Genomic DNA, 23,792 nt, shown 5'->3' with positions numbered 1-23,792 from the left:
TGTGTACTTTATGACAATTTAGAGTAATAAAAACCAGTACTATAAGGGATAAATTTTTCACTTGAAAAAGAAAGAAGCCAAAATGTCTCTGTTTAATTTTTAACAAAAAAGCAAATCTGAAGCATATCTCTTCCAGCTGAGTCTTCCTCTATGCTGTTTACAGATACTCATTCTTATGAGTTTCTGGTTTATCCTTCTGTTTTCAAAAATTAGCTTGTGTGTGTCTCTCTGTGTATGTAAAATCTTATTTCTGCTGCTTTCTTACACAGAAGGTAGTAGGTACCATATTATATGTAATGTTTATAGCTTGCTTTTTATTTATTAATACATGCTAAAGTTCACTTCATATTAACATTCATAGATCCTTTTTTGTTCTTTTTTTATGGCTACCCTAAAATATTCCATGATTCAAAGCTAGTTATTCAGTCATTACTCTCCTGATGGATAATTTGTTGTTTATACTCTTTTGCTATTGCAGATAATGCTGACATGAGTAACTGCATGTGTATATTGTTTTGTTTTTGTGGAGGTATATCTTCAGGGTAGATTCCTAGTAGTGAGTTATTGGGACAAAGAGTAGTACAGTCTTGTAAATCCCTAAGTAAATTTTTAACAAATCTATTGCTTTATTTATAGTTGGTCATTGATGCGTTTGGCAATGGTACAGCTGGTGCTCAGCAATTTGAAGACTTTCTATCCTTTTGCAGGTCATGATCTTGCAGGTAATACATAGCTTAACATGAACTAATATTGCCATTGCTTTTGATTTACTGTTTTGTATTTTTTTCAAATAGTGGAGAAAAAGTTTAGTAACTTCCTGCTGGTAGAAGATTGGGTTCTTTTAACCAAAGCAACCATCTATAAATGAGTCTATCATATTATTAGTTGCTGTTAGAAAGACAGGATCCAAGAAAGCAGGGAATGTGCAGCTGATGTGATTAACTGCACCAAGACTGTGTTTATAGCTCTAGTCAAAGAGTTGGGTATTTCCTAGTTGTAGACACACAGGAGACTAAACAAAAGCAAAAATGTAGTAATTATTAACTCTGATGGATGAAAAGGTTGTATAGGAAAGAAAGGGGTACTATTACTGTACCAAGTAGTTTAGCTGTGATCCGCATTTTTATATGTATGTGTGTGTGTGTGTATATATATATAAAACAAGGTAGATGCTAAAATACTAATTTAACCAAAAATTATTATGGACTATATTGGATTGATGGAGAGAAAGGAAGTTTATTCTCATATTCCATAGTAGTTAAATCAGTAGATCACTTCTAAACTTGAAAAAACTCAAGAATTTGCAGTAAGCATACTATTTAGATTTTTGAAGGTAAAAAAATAGCTAAAGATTGAAAGTAGGATCAGGATTTAGAAGTATGGAAATGTAAAATGTGAAGTGTTGAGTTTTGTAGTATTATTTAAATTTTTTTTTTTACCTTGTGTATTGTGTTAATTCTCAAAAGAAGTGTAAGTTATATGCTGTGCAGAAATTGGGCTGATACAAAGATTTAAAGTAAGTGATTTTCCGTCCAGACATATTTTTATAATATTCAGGTACATTTTTTTTCATATGAAATTAAAGTCAGATGCAGTAATTCCTATAGCAGTTATTTAAATCACAAGTCACAAATGTTATTTCAAGTTCTAGTAGTAAAGGTATGATGTAATTTTGACCTAGATTGCCCTTTTTCTGTTATCCTAGGCCACTAATTATGTTGAAATGCCATACAGATTTACAGCATCCTTCTTTTCAGTCCTCTGGATTTCTGTGCTCACCTCGCTTTCACGTCTCCTCTGCCAAAATGTGTATATCTTATTTCAGTCGTTTGTAAGATTGAATATAGCATTTTATTACAGAAGATAAATGTGGGTCAATTTTCTCTTTTTAGAGCTTCCAGTTAGTTCACCACTTTGCCATGCTGTTCTAAAAACTCTTCAGTGCTGGGAACAAGTTCTTCTCCGACGACTTGAAATCCACGGGGGACCACCTCAAAATTTCATTGCAAGTCATACCTCTGAAGAGAGTGTTTCTGCAGGTCCTGCAATTCTCCGCCACAAAGCTTTGCTGGAACCTACAAACACTCCTTTCAAGTAGGTTTTCATATGGATACTATTTTGAGTTTTACTAAGTCAGAATGTTAGTGGTATTTCAAGAAGAAAATGTTTTAGTACTTCTTACATTTAATTTCTGTTCTGGGCTCACATCTGTGTCTTTGTGTAATGCATATTATAGTCTGGATGTTAGCAAACATTTGTGACAAAGGTTTATATAGTAAATATTTTAGGCTTTGCTGGCCCTACAGTCCTTGTTGGAGCTGTTCAACCCTGTCATTGGAGAGTGAAAGCAACCATAAACAATAAGTGAATGGGCATATCTGTGATCCAATGAATTTTTTTAAGTTTTATATAGGAGTATAATTGATTAACAATGATCTGTTAGTTATAGATGTAATTCACTTATACCCATACAAGTATCCATTCTTTGTAAAATTGTTCTCTCATTTAGGTTATTACAGAATATTGAGCCAAGTTCCCTGTGCTATACAATGGGTCCTTGTTGCTTATCTATTCTAAATATAATACAGTCAATAAACTTTATTTTTGAATATGAAAGGTAGGCTGGATTTGAACTGTTGGCCAGCATTCCCTAACACCTACTTCGGAGCAGAGCTATTTGGAATAGTTTTTTAGCAAACTGTTTTACTGTACATGAAGAAATAAAGCATTTGTACCAAAAGATAAATCAGTTCAGTGCTTGCTTCCTTAAGAAAATTACTACAGAAAATGTTAACTGAAGAAACAGTGTACTTCGTGGCTCAGTGATATAGTTGATTCCCATTCTTTCACAGGCTCTTCCCTCATTGCTCATCAGTAACAGAGTTCATGGGCTAGTACGTGTTCACAGACAACACTTTTAGTGGCTTTGTTTCTGGATCTCTTCTAGGACGCATACCTCTTTTGTTAGATCTTATAATCTTAGGTTAAAGGTCAGCAAACTGCAAACCATGGGGCCAAATCCACACCTCCTTCTGTGTTGTCAATAAAGGTTTATGGTTTATATCCACACCCTTTCATTTTAGTATTAACTGTGGATGCTTTCCCACTTCAGTGGTGAAGTTACGTGGTTGTAGGAGAGAACATATGGCCTACAAAGCCTGAAATATTTACTGTCTCTTCTTTTAAGAAAAGTATTACTGATTACTACCCTAGATGATGTGGTCTGATTCTAGATAACTTATTATTATAATCATTGATACAGCACCAAGGAAATGTAATCAGGTTAATCAGAAGTCTCTGAAGTGTATAGTGAAATATATTGCCTCTCTGTAGATCTAAACACCATTTGGCACTGTCTGTGAAGAGACTTTGGCAGTACTTGGTGAAGCAGGAAGAAATTCAAGAAACCTTTATCAGAAATATATTCACAAAGAAAAGATGTCTAAATGAGGTCTGTATAAATTAAAACTTGTTTGCTATTTTGTTATTAATGCCTTGTATTTTTAACTATAAAGATTTGTATTTTACAGACTTTTATAAAAATTCATTTTTTTATGTCATAAACATGTATGTTAATACATAGAGACAGTTGATATTTTCCTAACTGAAGTAACTAATTCAGATGTAGTTGGGGCTTTTTTTCCCCAAAAAGATACTGTTTAACTTAGAATTCTGTATCTTGTTTCCTGATTTTGAGTTGTCATGACTACCATTTGAGACAAAGGGGGAATTTCCCATCCTGTTCATGTGATAAAGTTTCTCTTAGAAGTTTCATTGAAACTAGGTTTTTATACTGAAAACATATCAAATATGTACATTTTATTTTTATTGTATTGATGATACTTAGTACAGTTTTATAATCTCAGTTTATAATTATACTGTAATTGGTTGATTGTACCTTAATGTTATCATAATACAGATTATTTTTCTCATTTAGTTCAGTGCTACTCATAAGTCCAGTTTGATATGGGGGACTTGTACTGGAATATAAATTAACATATTGCTTCTTTCTTTGAAATAATTTTGCTATCAAGAAGTATTGTATAAATTAAGCAGTGGGTTTAGTGATGTAGTTAATTCCTTATTTTCTCATGTATCAGTAACAGAGAGTTCAAGACTGGTGGCTGGTTTGTGGATCACACTTTGAGAAGCTCTGAACTAATCTGAAAGCAGGCTTTTCAGTTTTTGAAGTGGGAGGAAAAAAGGAAGAGATTTCAGTTGGAAAGATAAGGAAATAGAATGGCTTCTTAAAGACAAGTTAGCAAAAAGCAAGATGACATCTAACCTTATTGGAAAAGAAAAATTACTTATGTCTTGTCTGTCAGTTTAAGAACTAATTTGTTAGAGGCAACTACATGTGTTACTATTTACTATTTGCCTGATTATGTAAATATATTTGAATTAGCCAAGTCAGGAAACAAAATACATGGTATTCTTGCTAACTTAGAAGACTTTTGATAAGTATCTAATCAAAAAATAGATACAGTTAAATATAGTACAAGTTAACGTACTTCTTTTTAACCTTTGGTGAGACATATCTTAAATATTTAATATATGTATTACTTTAAAACAGTTGAAGAAAACCTTTGGATAAATAAAATTGAAAATTGTGCTATATAAGAGTGTCAGAGTAATTAGAATGTGTTTACTGGTGAGGTAATGTTTCTTATTTTAAAGTACCTTTGACTAAAATAATATGTTGCAAGTTAAAGCCTTCTAATAATGATATACAAAGCGCTGCTGCATTCTGAATAAAAAGCATGTTTTACTATGCTTGTTATTACTACTTTAATTTCTTTGATGCACCTTGTAATATGAACATGCAAATTGAGCATAGTAATTTCAAGTACAAAATTATTTTTTAAAACCCATTGCCGTATTTGATAAATATAGTTGTGAAAATAAAAATATTTCTCCACTGCTGATATATTTAGTGCATTTGGGAAATGAAATCATTCTCAAAACAAACAAAACAAAAAACTAGTTTACTACTACATTGTCTAGTTGAATCAGGAAATAGAATCATTAAGGGAATAGAGCATAACTAAGCCAGAATGCATAAGGAATGGTAATGGATAAATGAGTATAGATATACCTGTTAAACTCATCTGCTGTTTTATTCTTAGTTTTTTTAGGAGTTTCATAATATCTTAAGAAAATTTTAGTTATTTTTGTATTGTAATTATTTTAATAAAAATCATGAATATGGATGCTAGACTATAAAACATTTTAGTTATCATTTAGCTAAATATTTTCTCTGATTTTAGTTTTTTTAATCTCCAAAATAAATATAATACACTTTTCAGTATTTGACTAGCAGACTTAACTTATTTAAAACCCAGCATGATTAATGGCAGTTATGAGAAATTTATTGTTACTGCTTTGTTGTCTTATTCTAAACAGTGATAGTGACATTTTCATGAAGGAAATATGAAAAGAAAAATTTTACCTAGTAAAACATAGATTAAATGGAATTAAATAAAATATTAACTTTATAGAGTTGGTACAAAATTACTTAATCTTTACTGGAAAGTTGACTGGCTTTTTGTAGTATTTTCAAAATTACCTTCCATCTCTCTGTTTTATAAAATGATGATTTTTTTAAATATAAATTTATTTTATTTTAATTGGAGGCTAATTAATAGTTGAGCCCAAGTCTCTGTGACTTTTCAGATGGTTAGAAAATAGATACATGACAGGCCCTATATTTACAGTAGATGTTGGAGAGTATTTTGAGAGTGCTGCTGTTTCTTTATTCCTATACATGTTTGGAATGAAATTTTCTTCATCTGACATTAAAGTTCTGGTGTATCCTCAGATCTTTTCTTTTCCTATGTAATATAGTTTGCTGGCACCTACATCTTTAAAATAGAAGTCCTTCACTGTACTTATTTAAAAGTAAAATACAAATATAGATAGCTGCAAATAGACTATATCCTAATCAGTCCCAACCCCCCAAAAATGCTTGACAGCTGTCATCTTAATCCTCAGTTTCTTTTTTTGTTTTGTTTCATTTTCTAAGAACTAAAGGTCGTGAACCATCTCTGTCTTTAACAAGTGCTAATATCCTCTTTTAAAAAGAATATGTGGCTCCAAGCATTTTATTGACTATTTCTGGCTAAGTCAAGAGAAGGAGTTAGAAATCTTGAAATCAAAGTTTCTAATCAGGAGATTTTCCTTGAGGAATGAGATATCATAATGGAGATAAGACTTAATAGTGTGTAAGAGAACAGTTTGACTTTAATTTTCATTTGATAATACTCTGGCACTCGTAGCTCTGAAATTTGTAGTGTAAAGTACTCTGGACTTAATCTTGCTTAAATGTCAACATTTCAAATGAGTGAAGTGAGTAAAAATTTCTTAGGAAATAGAATAAAATTTGCAGTGATTGTTAATGAGTTCTGAGGGATTAAGTTTTCTCCAACCCCCAATCATGCCTCTCCACACATACTTCGTTTAAAATATATGAAATTTTAAAAAATAGTTCAGTATTGTTTTCTAGTAAATTTGGTTAAAAATAAAAAGAAATATCCCCAGTATTTTACATGTTACATCTCATCTTTACTCTTTGTCATATGGTTATTCTTTCTTGATGAAGTCATTAGAGGACAACTGTGAAACCATCAAAAATTCTATGATGGAGGAGCCAAACATCAATAAGGTACAAAATGTCATTCAACTGAAATTAGAAATTGCATTCTTTAACGGGAAAAACAAAGTGTTTGCATTTAGTTCTGGATTGGACTTTGTTTCCAATGCAGTTAAATTGCTGCATTACTTTTTAAAGTAATTAATTACCTCAAATTACTTTTTTTTAACAAGTTAAATATTGTAATCATTAAAAAATATTTCTGTTTTGTTTTTAAGAGAATGCAATTTTAAACAGAGTTGAATGTATCCTGTTTTGGCTACAAATTTTTATGAGTAAATAAAACTAAAGTTCTTAATAAAACATAATTATAGTAGGTATTATAGAATTATAGTCGTATTGTTCTGTTTCTGCAAGTATCATTTTTGAAGTTAAAATTCTCTTCTGTGATTGTAATTACTTAAAATATATCAAATAATATTATGTAGCTTTTATTTTGGCTCAGATGGTAAAGAATCTGCCTGCAATACAGGAGACCCAGGTTCAATCCCTGGGTTGGAAAGATCCCCTGGAGAAGGAAATGGCAATATTCCACTCCAGTATTCTTGCCTGCAGAATTCCATGGACAGAAGAGCCTGGCGGGCTGCAGTCCATGGGGTCGCAAAGAATTGAACACTACTGTGTAACTAACATACACACAGCATTTATTTTACCAGTACCAGTAGCATATAGCACATTGCCTTATGCATAGTAAGTACTCAAAGTACTTGAGAACAAGAGCAGAAAGGATGAGAATTTGTACAATCATAAAACAACTCCCAGGTGGTTTTAATGATTACCAGGCAAAGAATATTGTTAACTGTGTGTTTGATGGAATTCACCAGAGAAATTATCTGGGCCTGGAGTTTTTAAATCTCCAGCTTCTTATTTTTTAACAGATACAGGGTAGTTCAAGCTATCTGTTTCTTCTTAAGTGAACTTTCTTAGTCCATACCTTTAAAAAAATTTTTCTGCTTCCCTTCAGTTGTCAAATTTATTGGTTAAAGTTGTTAATAGTTTTCCCTTATCTTTTTAATACACAGTAGAATATGGTGATATTATCTCTCATTTCTCTGCTATAATCTTGAAAACAAAATTATTTCTTAATATTCATATTCCCTAATTCTTTGAGTATTGATGTAATTTTATATTCATCCAGTTGCTTCCCATTTCCTTCTGTTATGCCTTTGATATTTTTTAGAGCTCATCTTCATGTTTGTTTTAGTAAATCATTAGGGTCGTGCTGAAGTACACCTGGGCATACAGGTGTACTTCATTATATTGCAGGTCGTAGTAACTGAAAACCACTAATGAGACCTTTCCATAGATGTGTTGTGTGACACTGAGCTCATTCCACACTTGAAGCCTCATTTACTAAGGCCTCGACTTGTAAAATGAGAGTTGATAGTTTTAAACATGCTGCTGCTTTAATTGAAATAGCAGTAGAGTCCTGGATTTAGTCTGTTAGAACTTTTCCCTTCTTTTCCAATTCCTAAAGAAAGCCTTGTGGAACCCAAATACTATTCAGATCAGTTTCTGCATAAAATGTCTTTTAAAAAAATTGTGATAAAATATGTATATAAAATTTATCATTTTGTTTTCAGTATACAGTTCAGTGACATTAAGTACATTAATATGGTAGTGCAACCATCATGACATCCATTCCCAGAACTTCTTCATTTTCCTAAAATGAAGCTCTTTTCCTGTTAAACAGTGCTCCAGCCCCAGGCAGTTACCTCTCACTCTATGAATTTTATTTCCCTCAGTACCCATCATACTTGGAATCATACAATATTTGTCCTTTTGTGACTGGCTTATTTCATTTAGTGTAACATCTTCAAGGTTCATCCATGTCATAGCATGTACCAGAATTTTGTTTCTTTTCAAGATTAATAATATCCTCTTGTGTATATATAATGTATTCTGTTCATCTATTCATCTGTTAATGAGCATTTGGGTTGTATCCCATCTTTTTTTTTTTTATTTATTTTTTATTTTTTAACTTTACAATATTGTATTGGTTTTGCCATATATCAACATAATCTGCCACAGGTATACACGTGTTCCTGTGAGCATTGAAATGCAAATATCTCTTCCAGTCTCTGCTTTCATTTCTTTGTGTGTATACTGAGAAGTGGAATTGCTGGATCATATGGTAATTCTGTGGTTAGTTTTTTTATCTACATAATCTCATAAAAATCTCTTTTAGCATTAATATTTGGATTTCACCCTCATATATCCAGCCCAATCACATTTTATAAGCATGACTTGAAACCTTATATTAAGAAGACCTTTAAGACCATATTCATTGTGATTTTTTTTACTCTGATTTTATGTTGTATGACTTTTAATGTTTGTAGCACATGCGAGTTCCGTATTTTTTTTTGCCAGTATCATGTCCCTAGTAGCTTGGATGGTAAAGCGTCTGCCTACAATGTAGGAGACCTGGGTTCGATCCCTGGGTCGGGAAGATCCTCTGGAGAAGGAAATGGCAACCCACTCCAGTATTCATGCCTGGAAAATCCCACGGACCGAGGAGCCTGGTAGGCTACAGTCCATGGGGTCACAAAGAGTTGGATACGACTGAGCAACTTCTCTTCACTTCACATCATGTCCCCACTTCCTTCCTTTCTTCCCCAGCTTAGATTCCATGAGCCCTCACCATCTGAGCCGCCAGGGAAGCTCTTTCATTATGATCAATCCCTTGCAAACCTCCTCAACCTTTTTGCCCTCTTCTCTCTACACTGTACTTGCCTTCAAAATTCCCAAACCTGTTTAAACCTAGCTCTCTACCAACTCTATGTCTGCACCCAAGTAGCTGAACATGGATGAAGTAAAAACACAAACCATGGGGACTTGCCTTATTTAAAATTTATAGTCACAAATCTCAAATTAAACTATCACACCATCATAATTTTTTCTTCATTTTCTTTTCATTCTCCCTACATTTTTTCCCTTTTATCTCAGCTTTCCAGTATTTCTTTACTACTTTCCATGGATGACTTCATTTTGCTATCAAAATAAGTACAGTCAGCAGAGGTTTAGCCCACCATATTGTCCCATCACCCGATCTCACTTCTGTTCTATATGCAGATATTTTGTTCTGCCTTCTCTCACAATAGATGATCTGATGCTGTTTTATCCAAAGCCAAATCTTCCACTTGTGCACTGATCCTATCTGCTCTTACCTCGCCAAGAACTTTGCTTCGGTATTTATTCCTCATCTCACTGTCATGATAAATTTTTACCTAAGTTATTCTCAATGTAAGTAAATATATTTTATTGTCTTTAATATGAAAACCAAAAAAAAATCTATCTTTGAGTCTATCACCTTATTTCTCTAAACCTTTATCTAGGAAAATTCATTTGTAGAGTTGCCTATAAAGTCATTCAAGAATGAAACTTAAAGAGTAATATTGCAGAAACCATGTAGGAACTACCCAGTTTCAGAAATGAAACATTGTCAACTCAGTTGAATGCCCCTGTGAACATTCCCCAATGGACTTCCTTCCCTATTTACCAAATGTCACATGTTCCTCTAACCTAGTTAGGTATTATCTTTAGCCCGCTGCATTGTGATTGTCCTAGTGTGTGACTAAACTGATTACAGTAGTCAATTTTCTGTCTTTATAAAATTCAACTTTTTAGTATCCTTTGATAGTGTTAATCTCAGCTACTTTTTTGAAACTCTTGGTTCGAGAATGTTTCCTGTTCTTTCACTTTATTCACTGTCAGTATTTCTCTTTCCCAGTGCTGTTTCCCAGTCCTGAAATGACCAATCTTTTTTTTTTCATACCATTGAAATGTGGAATACTCCAGGACTGACTTCTCTAACCTTTTCTCTTCCTATCTTTACTTTCTCTTTGGTTTATCTGATAGCTTAAATATCATCCATTGGCTGATAATCTTAATTATTCCTAATATTTAATGAGTAGGAATAATTAGGAATTACTGCCTAATTATTCCTACTCATTTCATGAATTCCAGACCTGCATATATAACCTAATAGTTACCTCCCCCTGAATGTCAAAACACAGAATTTTCTGTCTTCCCCTAATTCCAGCCTAAACCCACTCTTTCCTTTATTTTCATCCAGTATCCTTTATTGAGACAGATCTGTAAACGGGGAGTCATCCTTGCTTCCTCTAATATTCATACTGCAGTTTCAGCCCATTGACAAATTTATCTTATTTCTAATCGCTACCACTGTTCTACTGCCCTAATCAAATCCACCACTACCTCTCACTTGAGCTATTGTGGTAGCCTCTTAACTCATTTCCTGGCCGCCAGTCTCTCACCCTTTGTGCTTTGCCCTACAACATCCAGAATTACCAAAACCTTCCAGTATTTTTCTAACTTGAAAGATGAAATCTGGATTCTTTATTATGGCTTTTAAGGCTCTGTACAAATCAAACCTGCTACTTCTCCAAACTCATCTCCTACAACTTGTTATTGTTCTCAAAATTAAATATGCATAAACTCTTAATGCTAAACACCATTCCTCCTATTCCATTCCACCCCCTTTAGGTGATTCTCATGCAGATCATCTTGGGACCACACTGTTGAGAAACAGTGTTTTGATAAATCTAGATAGTGAGAGGACAGGAATATATTTCCTTACCAAAGAAGCTTTTTTTGAACTTCTTGCTTTTCTCTCCATGACAGTAAAGTTTGAAGACTGTTCTGCAGGTGACACTACCCACCCACCCATTCATTGCCAGCAAAAAGCATATTGCTCTATTCCATGGAAATACTATTTGTCTTTATATCTAATTTCTTTAAAAACCAATAGTAAACACTTAGTGTGCTTTAGATACCAGGCAAATAGGTGGTTAATTTGGAATTTTAGTCATGGGATTACAAAATTTGACTTAGACATTGTTACAGATGATGAGCCTCAGACAGGTAAGACTTTATTTAGAAAAGAAGTTGACCTTCAAATCAACCAAAGTGTATGAGCAGTGAATTTTTAAAATATTTGTTAGCAAGTTTCATTTAAGATTATATTTGACATTTTTCAATCCAGTGACTGTGAGTTTTGATTGCATATGGTTATTTTGGTTTAATTATAAGTCTATTTCAACTTTGTAAATGAACTGTCATCTTAGTTGCCATTTTTAAAAATACTGCTAACCCTACTCAGTTCTGTGGTCAAACAGTGGATGGGGATTGGTGATATTTTATTTAAATTTTCCAGGAAGTAAATTTGTTTTATAATTTCAAATTAATAACTTTTGTATTTCATGATGAGTTATAAAACATTTTATAATTTATTTTAAAAATTGAAGGTTAGGGAGTATAAAATAAAATGAATCATAGTGCATTAAGTAACATCTCTAACTCTTAACAATTGCCTCTTCATTTTACCTCTGATTATTTTAGTAAATTTTAATTTTATACAGTACTCTCTTCTAAGTTGAAAGATGTATTTGCCTTCTGTGGTATAAGCAAAAGGTCAAATACATTTCCCTTGTCTAACGTATATTGGATTATGGTCTATTCAGCTATTAAAATGATTACTGAGTTGGGTAAAATATTATGCTTTTCAGGATTTCACGTTTATTTTATAACTAGAAAGTTATTTTATACGGAGTCTGTAAAATATATTCAGCTGGCTGTGTCCTCTTGTTCTTCTGTAGATCATGAGCTAAGAATGGTTTTTATATTTTTGAAAGGTTTTTTAAATGAATATGCAGCATGACTCTATTGGTCTGCAAGATCTAAAATATTTATCTTCTGGCTTTTTTATATTTTTAGAATATTATCAAAAGATTATAAACTTAAGTATGGTAAATTTATTTTACTTTAATAATTAGAATGTCTTAAATTATTGCACCTTAAGAATATAAGCAGTTAATGGATTTGTTTATCAATTATGTTTTTATATGTGAAAAAGCAAATTTGTAAAGATGTCATTTTCTCTTACCAAATTTTGCTTCAGAAATAATTAGAATGTAAATTAGTACCTTTGGATTTGAATTATCTAAAAAGCATCTTAATTTATGCAAGTATTAAATGAAAGACCGGCATATTTCTTTTTCCTATTACTAAAATTGCTGTATTTTTCTATCTTTCTTCCCTCCATGTAGATAGAAGCAGATTTGGGATATCCTGGAGGTAAAGCAAGAATTATTCATAAAGAATCTGATATCATTACTGCTTTTGCTGTTAATAAAGTAAGTACATCGACTTTTTTCTTTAATTAAGTGTTCATAGTTGGAGAATGTCACCTATTCTGTCAGTTTATTTACTAGCATTGTTTCCCTTTCTCAAAGCTATTTTTCTACTCCCTAAATTGCAATCTGAGTAAATTTTTTATTATATAAGATGATTATATTGCTTGATAATTTATTTGACTTTGGATATATAGCAGATAAAATACTTTATTACTAAACAGAGGGAAGTCTCAAGTATTTATATATGCAGTTGCCTTGAGAATAATTGTATTTTATTTTTATTTTTCTGCCATGCAGCGGGGCATGTGGGATATTAGTTCCCTGTTTAGGGATCGAACTCACACCCCCTTGCAGTGGAAGCATGGCATCTTAACCACTGGACCACCAGGGAAGTTCCCTGCCTTTACAGTTTATACAACACATCCAATTAATCCAAAGAAAATGTTTTCTGTCTTTCTTATATGAATATGTTGAATGTGATTCTTAGATCAAAATTAAGCTTAAATGTGACTCACAGAAAGTCTTCCTCTTTAACTTTTAGCTATAATAGCTGCCCAACTAGAGTGTTTGCTTTGTATCCCTTACCCTTCTACTCAGCATCCTCCATAGAGGTGTCTATAAGCTACTTACAGAAGAGGTAGCCTTAGGTACAGTGGTCCACGGTTGAAATTTGTCTTAGCCCTTTCCCCTCCTATCTCGCCTAACTGCATTACTAAAAAATGTATAAAAACTTCTAGTTGCTCATTTCCTTTTACTACCAATAACCTAAAGGATATACATATCTAGATATGTGTGTGTATATATATCAGTTCAGTTCAGCCACTCAGTGATGTCCGACTCTTTGCGACCCCATGGACTGCAGCACTCCAGGGCTCCCTGTCCATCACCAACTCCCGGAATTTACTCAAACTCAGGTCCATTGAGTTGGTGATGCCATCCAACCATCTCATCCTCTGTTGTCCCCTTCTCCTCCTGCCTTCGAGAGAGAGAGAGAGAGAGAGAGAGAGAGAGATACACACACACACACACACACACTCTCACACTTTTTCATGGATTCATAACTTTAAAATATTATTTAGATCATATCCTATGGCATTACCCATTCAATAATCATTCATCAATTGGTTCTTCATCGTCCTATGCTTGTCTGTCTTGTCTTTGATTTCATCTAGATAGTTCCTTTGTCATTCTTTCCTCATCTTTTCCTGGGTTCCTTGTCTCATTTCCTCATACGACACTCCTGATTAATGACTAGTTCTGTTCATAGCAGGCAAGTTTGGAATTAGCCAGGCAGTTCTCATGATGTGCTATTTATATATTATGATATATACATGTGAAATACAAATATAAAGTTATTATCTATACACAACTAGTACCTTCCTTATCCTGAAGAAAATAAGATTTTAATATTTTGTGTTATAAAACAAACTAGCTTTTTGCTCTTATTTGAATTGATATAACTAGTTGAACAGTCATCCTCACAATAATAATACAACGTCTTCTGTTGACTTTGTAAGAGTGTACTTGTTTAATTTTTATTTCTCCAGTTATTTTGTTAAATTTTTACATCTTTGCTGAATTTGTAGCTAAGAAATAATATCTTTTGCTTTAAATTGCAGTAATTAAAAATGCTGATAACATTGAACTTTTCCTTATTTGTGTAGTTGTGGATTATCTGTGTCAAGCATTGTGAAGGATCTGAGATACTCCCCTGCATTCAGTGTAACAAGTTAGCTTTCACAGTTTAATGGATACTATTAGAAGACACAAGACTCCAGGACCAGAGACAAAGTATAGTTTATTACTAACAGCAAAAGCAAAAGCTAGAACTTTAGCATTTTTGCTCTGGTTCCCTAAGGTGCAATTCCCAGTGACAGCAAGAGGGCTAGATGATACCCAAACAAAGTGTGTTGCCTTACAGGTGGAGAACAGTGAGTTCAGGAAACCCATATCTTTTCTAATGGACAGTAAGCATATCTGCCTTTTGATCTGGAGGGAGAGACTATAGCTATATAGGCATCCTGATAATAATACTGTGAAACAAAGACAGTCATTGACTAACTCACAAGACACACAGAAGTAGAGAGTCACGTGGAGAATTACCTTCCAGCAGTGTAGTTAATTTCCTTTTTTTCCACATATCTCTGGAGTCTCAGTTTTTTCAGTCTGTTTTCTCAGTCTCAGTTTGTATTAGAATTTTGCATAATTGACATATTAGTCCTGTTTTCTCTTTGCTATCAATAATCTTCCTTTTTTTCTTTAAAGATACACATTTTAAATTTGTAGATGTTGAAATTTATTTATCATTTAATCTGACCAACTTTTCACTGATGATTTTTTTCTGAAATACTTACTTCATCACCTTTGCTTGGTGAGTGAAGTGGGTGAAGTCGCTTAGTCATGTCCGACTCTTTGCGACCCCGTGGACTGTGGCCCACCAGGCTCCTCCGTCCATGCGATTCTCCAGGCAAGAATACTGGAGTGGATTGTCATTTCCTTCTCCAGGGAATTTTCCCAACCCAGGGATCAAACTCAGGTCTCCTGCATTGCAGGCAGACGCTTTAACCTCTGAGCCACCAGGGAAGCCCTGAAAAAGTGAAAGTTGCTCAGTCGTATCCGACTCTTTGCAATCCCGTGGACTATACAGTCCACAGAATTGTCTAGGCCAGAATACTGGAGTGGATAGCTTTTCCCTTCTCCAGGGAATCTTCCCATCCAGGGACTGAACCCACGTCTCCCACATTGCAGGCGGATTCTTTACTAACTGAGCCACAAGACCCCTTTCCAAATTCTGTTTGTCTTGCCTAAGATTGAAAGGCTTTAGGAGAAAGCAATACCATCCTATTTGAATAATCCACCATTATTTCTTCAGTTTGAAGTTCTTATCTCCCTTACCTTTGTTTACCTTCCAGGGCTCCTATATTTTTCAATATCTCACTTCACATTTCTGAACTGTGCAAATTTTAGGGAGATAGTACCATTCTAGTAGACTAGAGAGAGAGTGCTACTGGCTGAAGAAATGAAGTGGCACTTGCATTTCCATTTGTAGCTGGCCTTCTGCTGAATGCTGTGAAATTCTCAAAATATAAACATATCTCCAAGCTCATCCTGATGGTTATCTCAGTCAAAGTTTATTAAAATATTTATTTGTGAAAATAATATTTATTCTATACCTAAAGTTATCATTTCTAGAGGCTGTTTTGTAGTCTCCATTTTCAAAAGTAGCCCATATACACATTATGCTTTTTTTATTTAAAAATTATTATATGATTTATTTTTCAGGCGAATAGAAACTGCATAGCAATTGCTTCGAGCCATGATGTTCAAGAACTAGATGTTTCTGGAATTCTGGCTACACAGATCTATACTTGGGTAGATGATGATGTAGAAATGGAAACCAAAGGGTACCCTTTTACTTTGTTTTTAAATGGTGATATTGCAGTATGAATGATGATATCCACAGAACTGTACCTTTCAAGTTATTTTTTAAAGGAATATTCCTAGATTGTAAGCAAAATGGAAGTTGATATGCTAAAGAATAAAGAAGTGGGATGGCTGGAACTTTAAAAAAGTGGGTTGAGGGTTGGGAGGGAATAAGAGAAGGGATCTGAAAATGTTCATGCATGGAATTATTGGCTGTGAGTTAGAAGTTGAGCTGAAGAAAATTAATTTTAAAGAGAAATGCAAAGTCATATGTTAGAGCTTTCAGGTATAACAAGAAATGAAGACCTGATGGGTTGTTTTATTCTGGCTGACATTCTTTTGCAGATCAGAAGATTTCTTGGTTATACATGCTCGTGATGATTTAACAGCTGTGCAAGGTACAACCCCATACACACATAGCAATCCCGGTACTCCAATTAACATGCCATGGCTTGGTAGTACACAGACTGGCAGAGGAGCATCTGTGGTATGTAAAGTTAAAAATGTTTGTGTATAAATGTCTGCTTTTCCCTTCTAAATTAATAAGATAAAGGATGATGTAAATGTTTTTTAAAATTTTAATTTTTTTAGTAAGTCATATACTTTTTGGAAATTCTGATTTTTTTATTTGAAGAATAATAGGTTTTCATTTGATAACAAAAATTATTTTAAATAAATGGAAATACAAAGAGCTGTATTTTAAATAATAATTATTTGAAACTTACTGTTCCAAATTAGGCCTCAGCAAACCACATGCTGTGGGTCAGATCCTGCCTACCACCTGTTTTTGTGTCAACATGCTAAGAATGTATATTTTTAAGCCATTAAAAAAATCAAAATAAGTATGGTATTTTGCGACACATGAAAATTACATGAAATATAGATTTTATTGTGTATAAATAAAGTTTTATTAGAACATAGCCACACATTTTTTTAGTATTTTGTTTATGGATGCTTTCACATTACAATGGTAAGACTGAGTATCTGAGACAGAGACTATATGCCCATAAAGTACCAAACATTTATTTATCTAGTTCTTTTCAAAAAAGATTTGCCAATTCCTAACTTAGATAATAATTTTAAATGGTTATCAACTAACAACTCTTAGTTGATCCTGAGACAAATATATTTTTCTTTTCATGAAAAAAAAATGATACAAATATTTTAAAAACTTAAGCAAAATATAATATGCAGATGAACTGAAAAAGTATTTTTCTGTAGTAATGGAGGATTTTCTTGAGCCCTGATTACCTAGGATGTGATCCATAGCTGTATCTACATGAGTATAGAAATCGATACACAGAACCAAAGAAACCCAGCACCAGCAATTTTTCGGTGACTTGCTAGGTGGTAGGTGTTTTTTTTTTCCCACAGTTCCTTAAGTCCTGTAGAATTCTGTCTTTGCCCCCCCACCCAATTTTTTTTTACCAATTAGTGAAGATAATTCTTTAAATAAAGTTGATTATCTTTAATAATACCTGATAATATTTCATACTTAATGCAGTTCCTTTACCAATCATATAACCTTATTATTGTTTGAGATATCTGTTGTAGCTGTTACATTACTCCACTTAACTGTTCTTTAGATGTAGCTTGAGATCAAGAAAGGTCAAGGAATTTAACTCAGGTCACTGTCTCCAATTTGTGGTAGAGCTTCTGTTAAAGCCCTCTATTCCTCTTCACTCATTGACTTCATGGAGAACTGTTTTAAGTATTGAATTGAAGAATATGAAAAACAGTCTAGTGATTATTCAAAAGAAAAGACTTGGTCATTAATAGTTAATTTTTTCCAGTGGACAGATGCATTGAAATTCACTTGTAAAACTAATCTTTTAAAGGAGAACTTAGAATATACAAATATATTAAAAGAAATAATAAGCATTTTTTTCCAGCTCTATTTTCAGAGAATATAATACAATTCTTCCTGTCACAGTTTTCTTTCTGATCTCTGCTTCTACAACTGCTCCCTCTGTCTGTTACACAGCAGGCAGAGTTTCTCTTTTCTAAAACATCATTCAGGTTATCACTCCCATGCTTAAATCTAGGATTTCCCAGCACTGCTTTAAAACAAGTCCTTCACATGGCCCCTAAGGTCCTGTGTGTCTTAAACTCAGCCAGCCTCTGCAGCAGCATCTCCCTTTTTTCCCCACTGGATTCTCTTTGCTCTCTCTAGTTGCAGTGACCTTCTTTCTACCACTTGAACACATCAGATTTAGAGCCTCTGCCTTGTTCTCTACTTACAATATTTGCTGTTTACCATTCAGATCTCAACTCAGATTCCCAGAGATTTCTCTTGTTTCCCTAGCAAAGGTATCTGTTCCTCCCTCCTCTACTCCCAGTTACCCTATTTTCTCATTTGATCGTCATATTATCCCATTTTATCATCTTTATAGCTTTTATCAATTTATAAATTATCTATTTATTATTATTTGGTTGTATTTTTTTATACCCTTCTGAATGTAAGCTCTTTGAGAGTTTATTATATGCCTACTTTATACACACTGATGATCTCTAAGTAGAGTGTGCTTAACATTTAGTCGATGCTCAGAAAATATTTGCTTATTCTCCAGAGCATTTTTATATGGAAATTTACCTTTGTCATTCCTCTTAGGACTGAATTTTCTTCCTATTTAAATGTTAGAACATCTTTTTAGTTGGTGTCATTGTGGTTTGTAAACATAAGTATTGGGATTACCCTACTCCATCCTCAGGAAAAAGACACCAATATAATAAGGTGAAAGTGAAAGTGAAGTTGCTCAGTTGTGTCCGACTCTTTGCGACCCCATGGATTGTAGCCTACCAGACTCCTCTGTCCATGGGATTTTCCAGGCAATAGCACTGGAGTGGATTGCCATTTCCTTCTCCAGGGGATCTTCCCGACCCAGGAATCGAACCCGGGTCTCCTGCATTGTAGACAGACACTTTACTGTCTGAGTCACATAATAATAATATAAGGTGGTTTCTTTTAAATAGATCTTCTAAAATAATCAGTGATTTCTTTCCCTTGCACTAGTCTGCATATGCTTTCAGAAACTTAACTCTTTGTATTTTTTATTCATGATTTTCCTTTCTTTGATACTCTTACTAGGGGAAAAAAATAATTAAAAGAAAAATCAAGAATCTTTAGGCTGTTTTTTTTAATTGAGACTAGAGATTTAAACATGTTTACTAAACAGAAATAACATTCAGCAGGCTTTCAGTTTTTGTGGGTAGAGAATTTGATCAGATATTTTCTAGTCCTATTATTTTATTAAATTATGCATAGTAATGAAAAGGAATACTAGTTAGGACCAGTTTCTGCTCTTTTGGAGTATAGCTGTATCCAAACATGTCTTTCAGTGTTTCTGTTCCTCCCTGATTCTGCTGACCTAGTTCTGTCCCTCCCTATTACATCCGCACTTTACTTATGGCTTTGGGCTAATTAAACAATTTAAAATCCAAAAGAACAATAACAACAAAAAAATGTACATGAGACTGGTGCTACAAACTTTGGATAATCTATAACTTTAGTTACAGTCTATAAGTAGGATATATCCTGTAAATTAAAATTATCCCTTTAATTTCAAGTACTTAGTTTACTCTTGTTTGACAGGCTACTTAAACCATTCAAAGCATAATTTTAAAATGGGTGAATAAGTAGTTCCAAACTATCAGTTAAAAATTTATACAGTTTTCTGTTTACCTCTTTTTTTTTTTTTTCACATGCTTCTGCCTGTCTTTTTAACCTTATCCTATTCAGGATTATTCCAATAAATTTAATGGGATCAGAAAAGAATTGGCAAGAAAGGAGGTAAGACTAAATTCTTGAGGTGAATTTGTTCTTAGATCCTAGGCAATGATGCAGAAAACGTATGTACACTTAAAATGTTAGCTGAGCTGTTAAAAATTTTATTTCTGTTATCATATTTAGAATTTTTAGCACCCATTATGATAGTTATGGAATCACACAAAAAGAAATGTTACTTGAATTTCCTGTCACAGTATAAAATTTTAATGCTACTTTTTATTAAAAGTGTAAAAGAATGATTTTTCTTTGTTAACAGATGATTAAGAAAGCCATTAATAATGTCAGAAGAATGACTTCTCATCCAACTCTTCCTTACTGTAAGTTGATAATAAGCCATTATTGTAAAGAATTTAAAGGAAAATTCTAGTATCAATCAAAAGTAGTCAACATTTTTTTTTTATTTTTTGTTGAGAATGTTTGCTAGCAAGTAAAATCACCTCAAAATTGAGTAAAAATAGAGAAAGTAATTTTCCTGAATTAATAAAGACTAACTTAATGTGTAAATTTGTAGCATTTTTGCTGCATATTTCTTAGCACATTTTATTTTTGAGCGTTCTGTACTCTTCATAGTGTTAAATTGTAGCTGACAATTATTGTTTTAATACTTGGATCACTCTCATCTTTTATTATATAGACCAGAACCATATCTTGGTCATTTAGAGCCTCATCATAATCAGTTTGTATTTTTTTTTTAATATTTATCAGTTTATCTTTTATCAGATACACTAATAGTAAGTATAGGAAATGGTTATACATTCTAAGGCAGGATATATTTACTTTCAGTTAATCTTCCTAGGAATCTCAAAAGTTTTTCTTCCTTTAACAAAGAACTTAATTAATGGGGAATTATTGGAAGTATTGAAGCAGAAATAATAATAGAGGCAACTTTAAAATTAACTGTTGGGTTGGAATCAGTATTCATATTGGCATGTGAGTATTTCAAGTTTTTTTTAATAAGATTTTTAAGTTGTGCCCTTCATCAAGTTGTCCTACCACACAGTAACAAAAAACAGTAAAAATAGTGCATGTTAATTAAAAGATACTCATGTCCCTCCAATTTAATAACTATAAAAAATTGTACCACCTTTTTTATGAGAAATATTCTGATAAAATACAAATGACAAAACCAAAGTTCTTTTTTACTTAATGATCACAAGTGCTGTAAGCATGTGTTATCAAAGTTGTATACCGATGTCTAATAAAAGATGAATAGGTAGCTCCTGTTACTTATGCTAGAGATATAAAATAATACTGAAAACTTTAGTCAATTTTTCACTATGTTGAATTTATTCAATGCTAGAAGTATATGTTTTCTATCCACAAGTCTAATGTAAAGCATGAACTAAAAACAATCATGAGATTGTTTAGAGAGGAAGAAGTCAAAGGTGTTTTATATATAAAGTGTAGATAATATGAATCCCACAGCAAGAAAATTTGGCAGTGCTTAAAACCTATCCTTACTCTTTGCAGTAGGGTTTAGAAGTTTCCTGAAATATTGAAGGGATTTCATTATTTCTCAGCCCTAAAGCATGTGTGATGACAATTGACTAGTTTATGAATAGGCTCTGCCTCAAGCCCATAGATTTAAATAAAATAATTCCTGGATTCAAAGACAATTAATGGACTTATTTTCATAGTTCTTAAGTAGTATCATGTAACTTCTGTCTTGGGATAAGTACTTTCTCCAGAGAACTACTGTAACTGACAGATAAGAGAGTTGAAAAATTAAATGCTAACTAATCACTGACATATTTTTTACAGTATATTGTTTCATATCATGAATAAGTCTCACAGATAGTAATTTAGTTCAACAGTGGGCTCCTTTCATGAACTGGAAAAATTTTGAAATGAGTTTTTTATTTATTTTTAAAATTTTTTTGTAGTTTTTTTTTTTGTCATGCTGTGTCCTTGTTGCTGCTTGAGCTTTTTCCATTGCAGTGTATGGCTTCCAATTGCAGTGGTTTCTCTTGTTGTGGAACACAGGCTCTAGGGATCATGGACTTCAGTAGTTTTGATGCATGGGCTCAGTGGTTGTGGGTCCCCCGCTCTAGAGCACAGGCTCAGTAGTTGTGGTGCACGGGCTAAGGTACTCTGTGGCATGTGGGATCTTCCCGAACCAGAGATTGAACCCATGTCTCCTGCATTGGCAGGTGAATTCTTTGCCATTGAACCACCAGGGAAGCCCTGAAATAGGTTTTCTTAAAAATTTGACTGAATTGCTGATACCTCAAAACAGTTCCTTTCTTCCTTGGAACAGATTTTTAAAAGATCTTAGTCATTATAAACCAATACTTTTGGACTTAAGGAAAATTTTATAGAAGTTAATCTGATGAGTTGAAATAGAAAGGTAAGTCTTAAAAAGAAAGTTCCACTTAAAAAAAAATAATGAGTATGTTAAAAAATTTAAGGTTGCATTTAACTCTTTCAACACCGATATAGCATAACACTCTCCAGTTACTAAGGAGGGATATTTACTCAGACAACTTGGTTATAGGAACCTTTTGGTTTTTTTTTAACTTTATAAAGTTTTAAGAGAGTATTTCATTTTCATGTAAGCTACTAATAGGGATTTTTCCAAATAAATGAAAACCATGAATAATAGAAACATTTGAATGATTTTTGTTTTTTTTTTTTTAATTTTATTTTATTTTTTAACTTTACAATATTGTATTGGTTTTGCCATATATCAACATGAATCCGCCACAGGTATACACGTGTTCCCCATCCTGAATCCTCCTCCCTCCTCCCTCCTCCCTCCCCGTACCATCCCTCTGGGTCATTCCAGTGCACCAGCCCCAAGCATCCAGTATCGTGCATCGAACCTGGACTGGCGACTCGTTTCATATATGATATTATACATGTTTCAATGGCATTCTCCCAAATCATCCCACCCTCTCCCTCTCCCACAGAGTCCAAAAGACTGTTATATACATCATTGTCTCTTTTGCTGTCTTATATACAGGGTTATTGTTACTATCTTTCTAAATTCCATATATATGCGTTAGTATACTGTATTGGTGTTTTTCTTTCTGGCTTACTTCACTCTGTATAATAGGCTCCAGTTTCATCCACCTCATTAGAACTGATTCAGTGATTTTTGTTAATGCATCTAGTCCAATTTATGTTTGTGATTAAGCTAGACAAAACTATAGGGGGGAGGGGAATACAGTACCCTTGTTGTTGTTCAGTCACTAAGTCATGTCCGACTCTGCAATCACATGAACTGCAGCACACCAGGTTTCCCTGTCCTTCAGTATTTCCTAGAGTTTGTTCAAACTCAGGTCCATCGGGTCCGTGGTGCCATCCAACCGACTCATCCTATGTCGCCCCCCGCACCGCCCCACCTTCTCCTCCTGCCTTCATTCTTTCCCAGCATCAAGGTCTTTTCCAGTGAGTCAGCTCTTCACATCAGGTGGCCCTACTACTAACATTCCTAATCACAAGAAATTGTACTCACTCTTGCATCCCAGCCCAGTGTTAAAATATACCAAAACAGTTGAAGTTCCTTTATTTTAAGTACTTGGAAAGGAAGGAAGGAAAGTTAACTCATATATGACTAGAAATGTGCTAGATGCTTTACGTACATTAATATAATTTTTCACTACCTCTGTACCGTATTCTTAATGTCAGTTTAGCCCTGTATGTTAGGTATATTTCTGAATGATTTATATAAATTATCTCATTTACTTCTCAGAACTGTACAGTAACTTATATATCATTAATGATATATATCATTATAGTGGTGACTTATATATCTTTTTGGCTTCCCTGGTGGCTC

General features: G+C 33.4%; 1 protein-coding gene across 7 annotated transcripts in view; it reads left to right on the top strand.

Moving 5' to 3' along the window:
• DMXL1 (Dmx like 1) overlaps positions 1 to 23,792 on the top strand; it is a 125,765-nt gene that overhangs the window by 79,222 nt on the left and 22,751 nt on the right. For 2 of the 7 annotated variants that reach the window (XM_070793282.1, XM_070793286.1), the window contains 9 exons: positions 637 to 722; positions 1,893 to 2,094; positions 3,334 to 3,451; positions 6,599 to 6,661; positions 12,718 to 12,804; positions 16,087 to 16,208; positions 16,573 to 16,714; positions 19,967 to 20,017; positions 20,271 to 20,331. In XM_070793282.1, the coding sequence (XP_070649383.1) occupies positions 637 to 722; positions 1,893 to 2,094; positions 3,334 to 3,451; positions 6,599 to 6,661; positions 12,718 to 12,804; positions 16,087 to 16,208; positions 16,573 to 16,714; positions 19,967 to 20,017; positions 20,271 to 20,331 (932 nt within the window). The remainder of the gene's footprint in view (positions 1 to 636; positions 723 to 1,892; positions 2,095 to 3,333; positions 3,452 to 6,598; positions 6,662 to 12,717; positions 12,805 to 16,086; positions 16,209 to 16,572; positions 16,715 to 19,966; positions 20,018 to 20,270; positions 20,332 to 23,792) is intronic. The other 5 variants (XM_070793283.1, XM_070793287.1, XM_070793285.1 and 2 more) reach the window with 3 other exon arrangements.

The sequence above is a fragment of the Bos indicus genome, chromosome 7 (genome assembly GCF_029378745.1).
Source record: "Bos indicus isolate NIAB-ARS_2022 breed Sahiwal x Tharparkar chromosome 7, NIAB-ARS_B.indTharparkar_mat_pri_1.0, whole genome shotgun sequence".
Classification (NCBI taxonomy): Eukaryota; Metazoa; Chordata; class Mammalia; order Artiodactyla; family Bovidae; genus Bos; species Bos indicus.
This window is presented reverse-complemented; position numbering and strand designations above follow the sequence as displayed.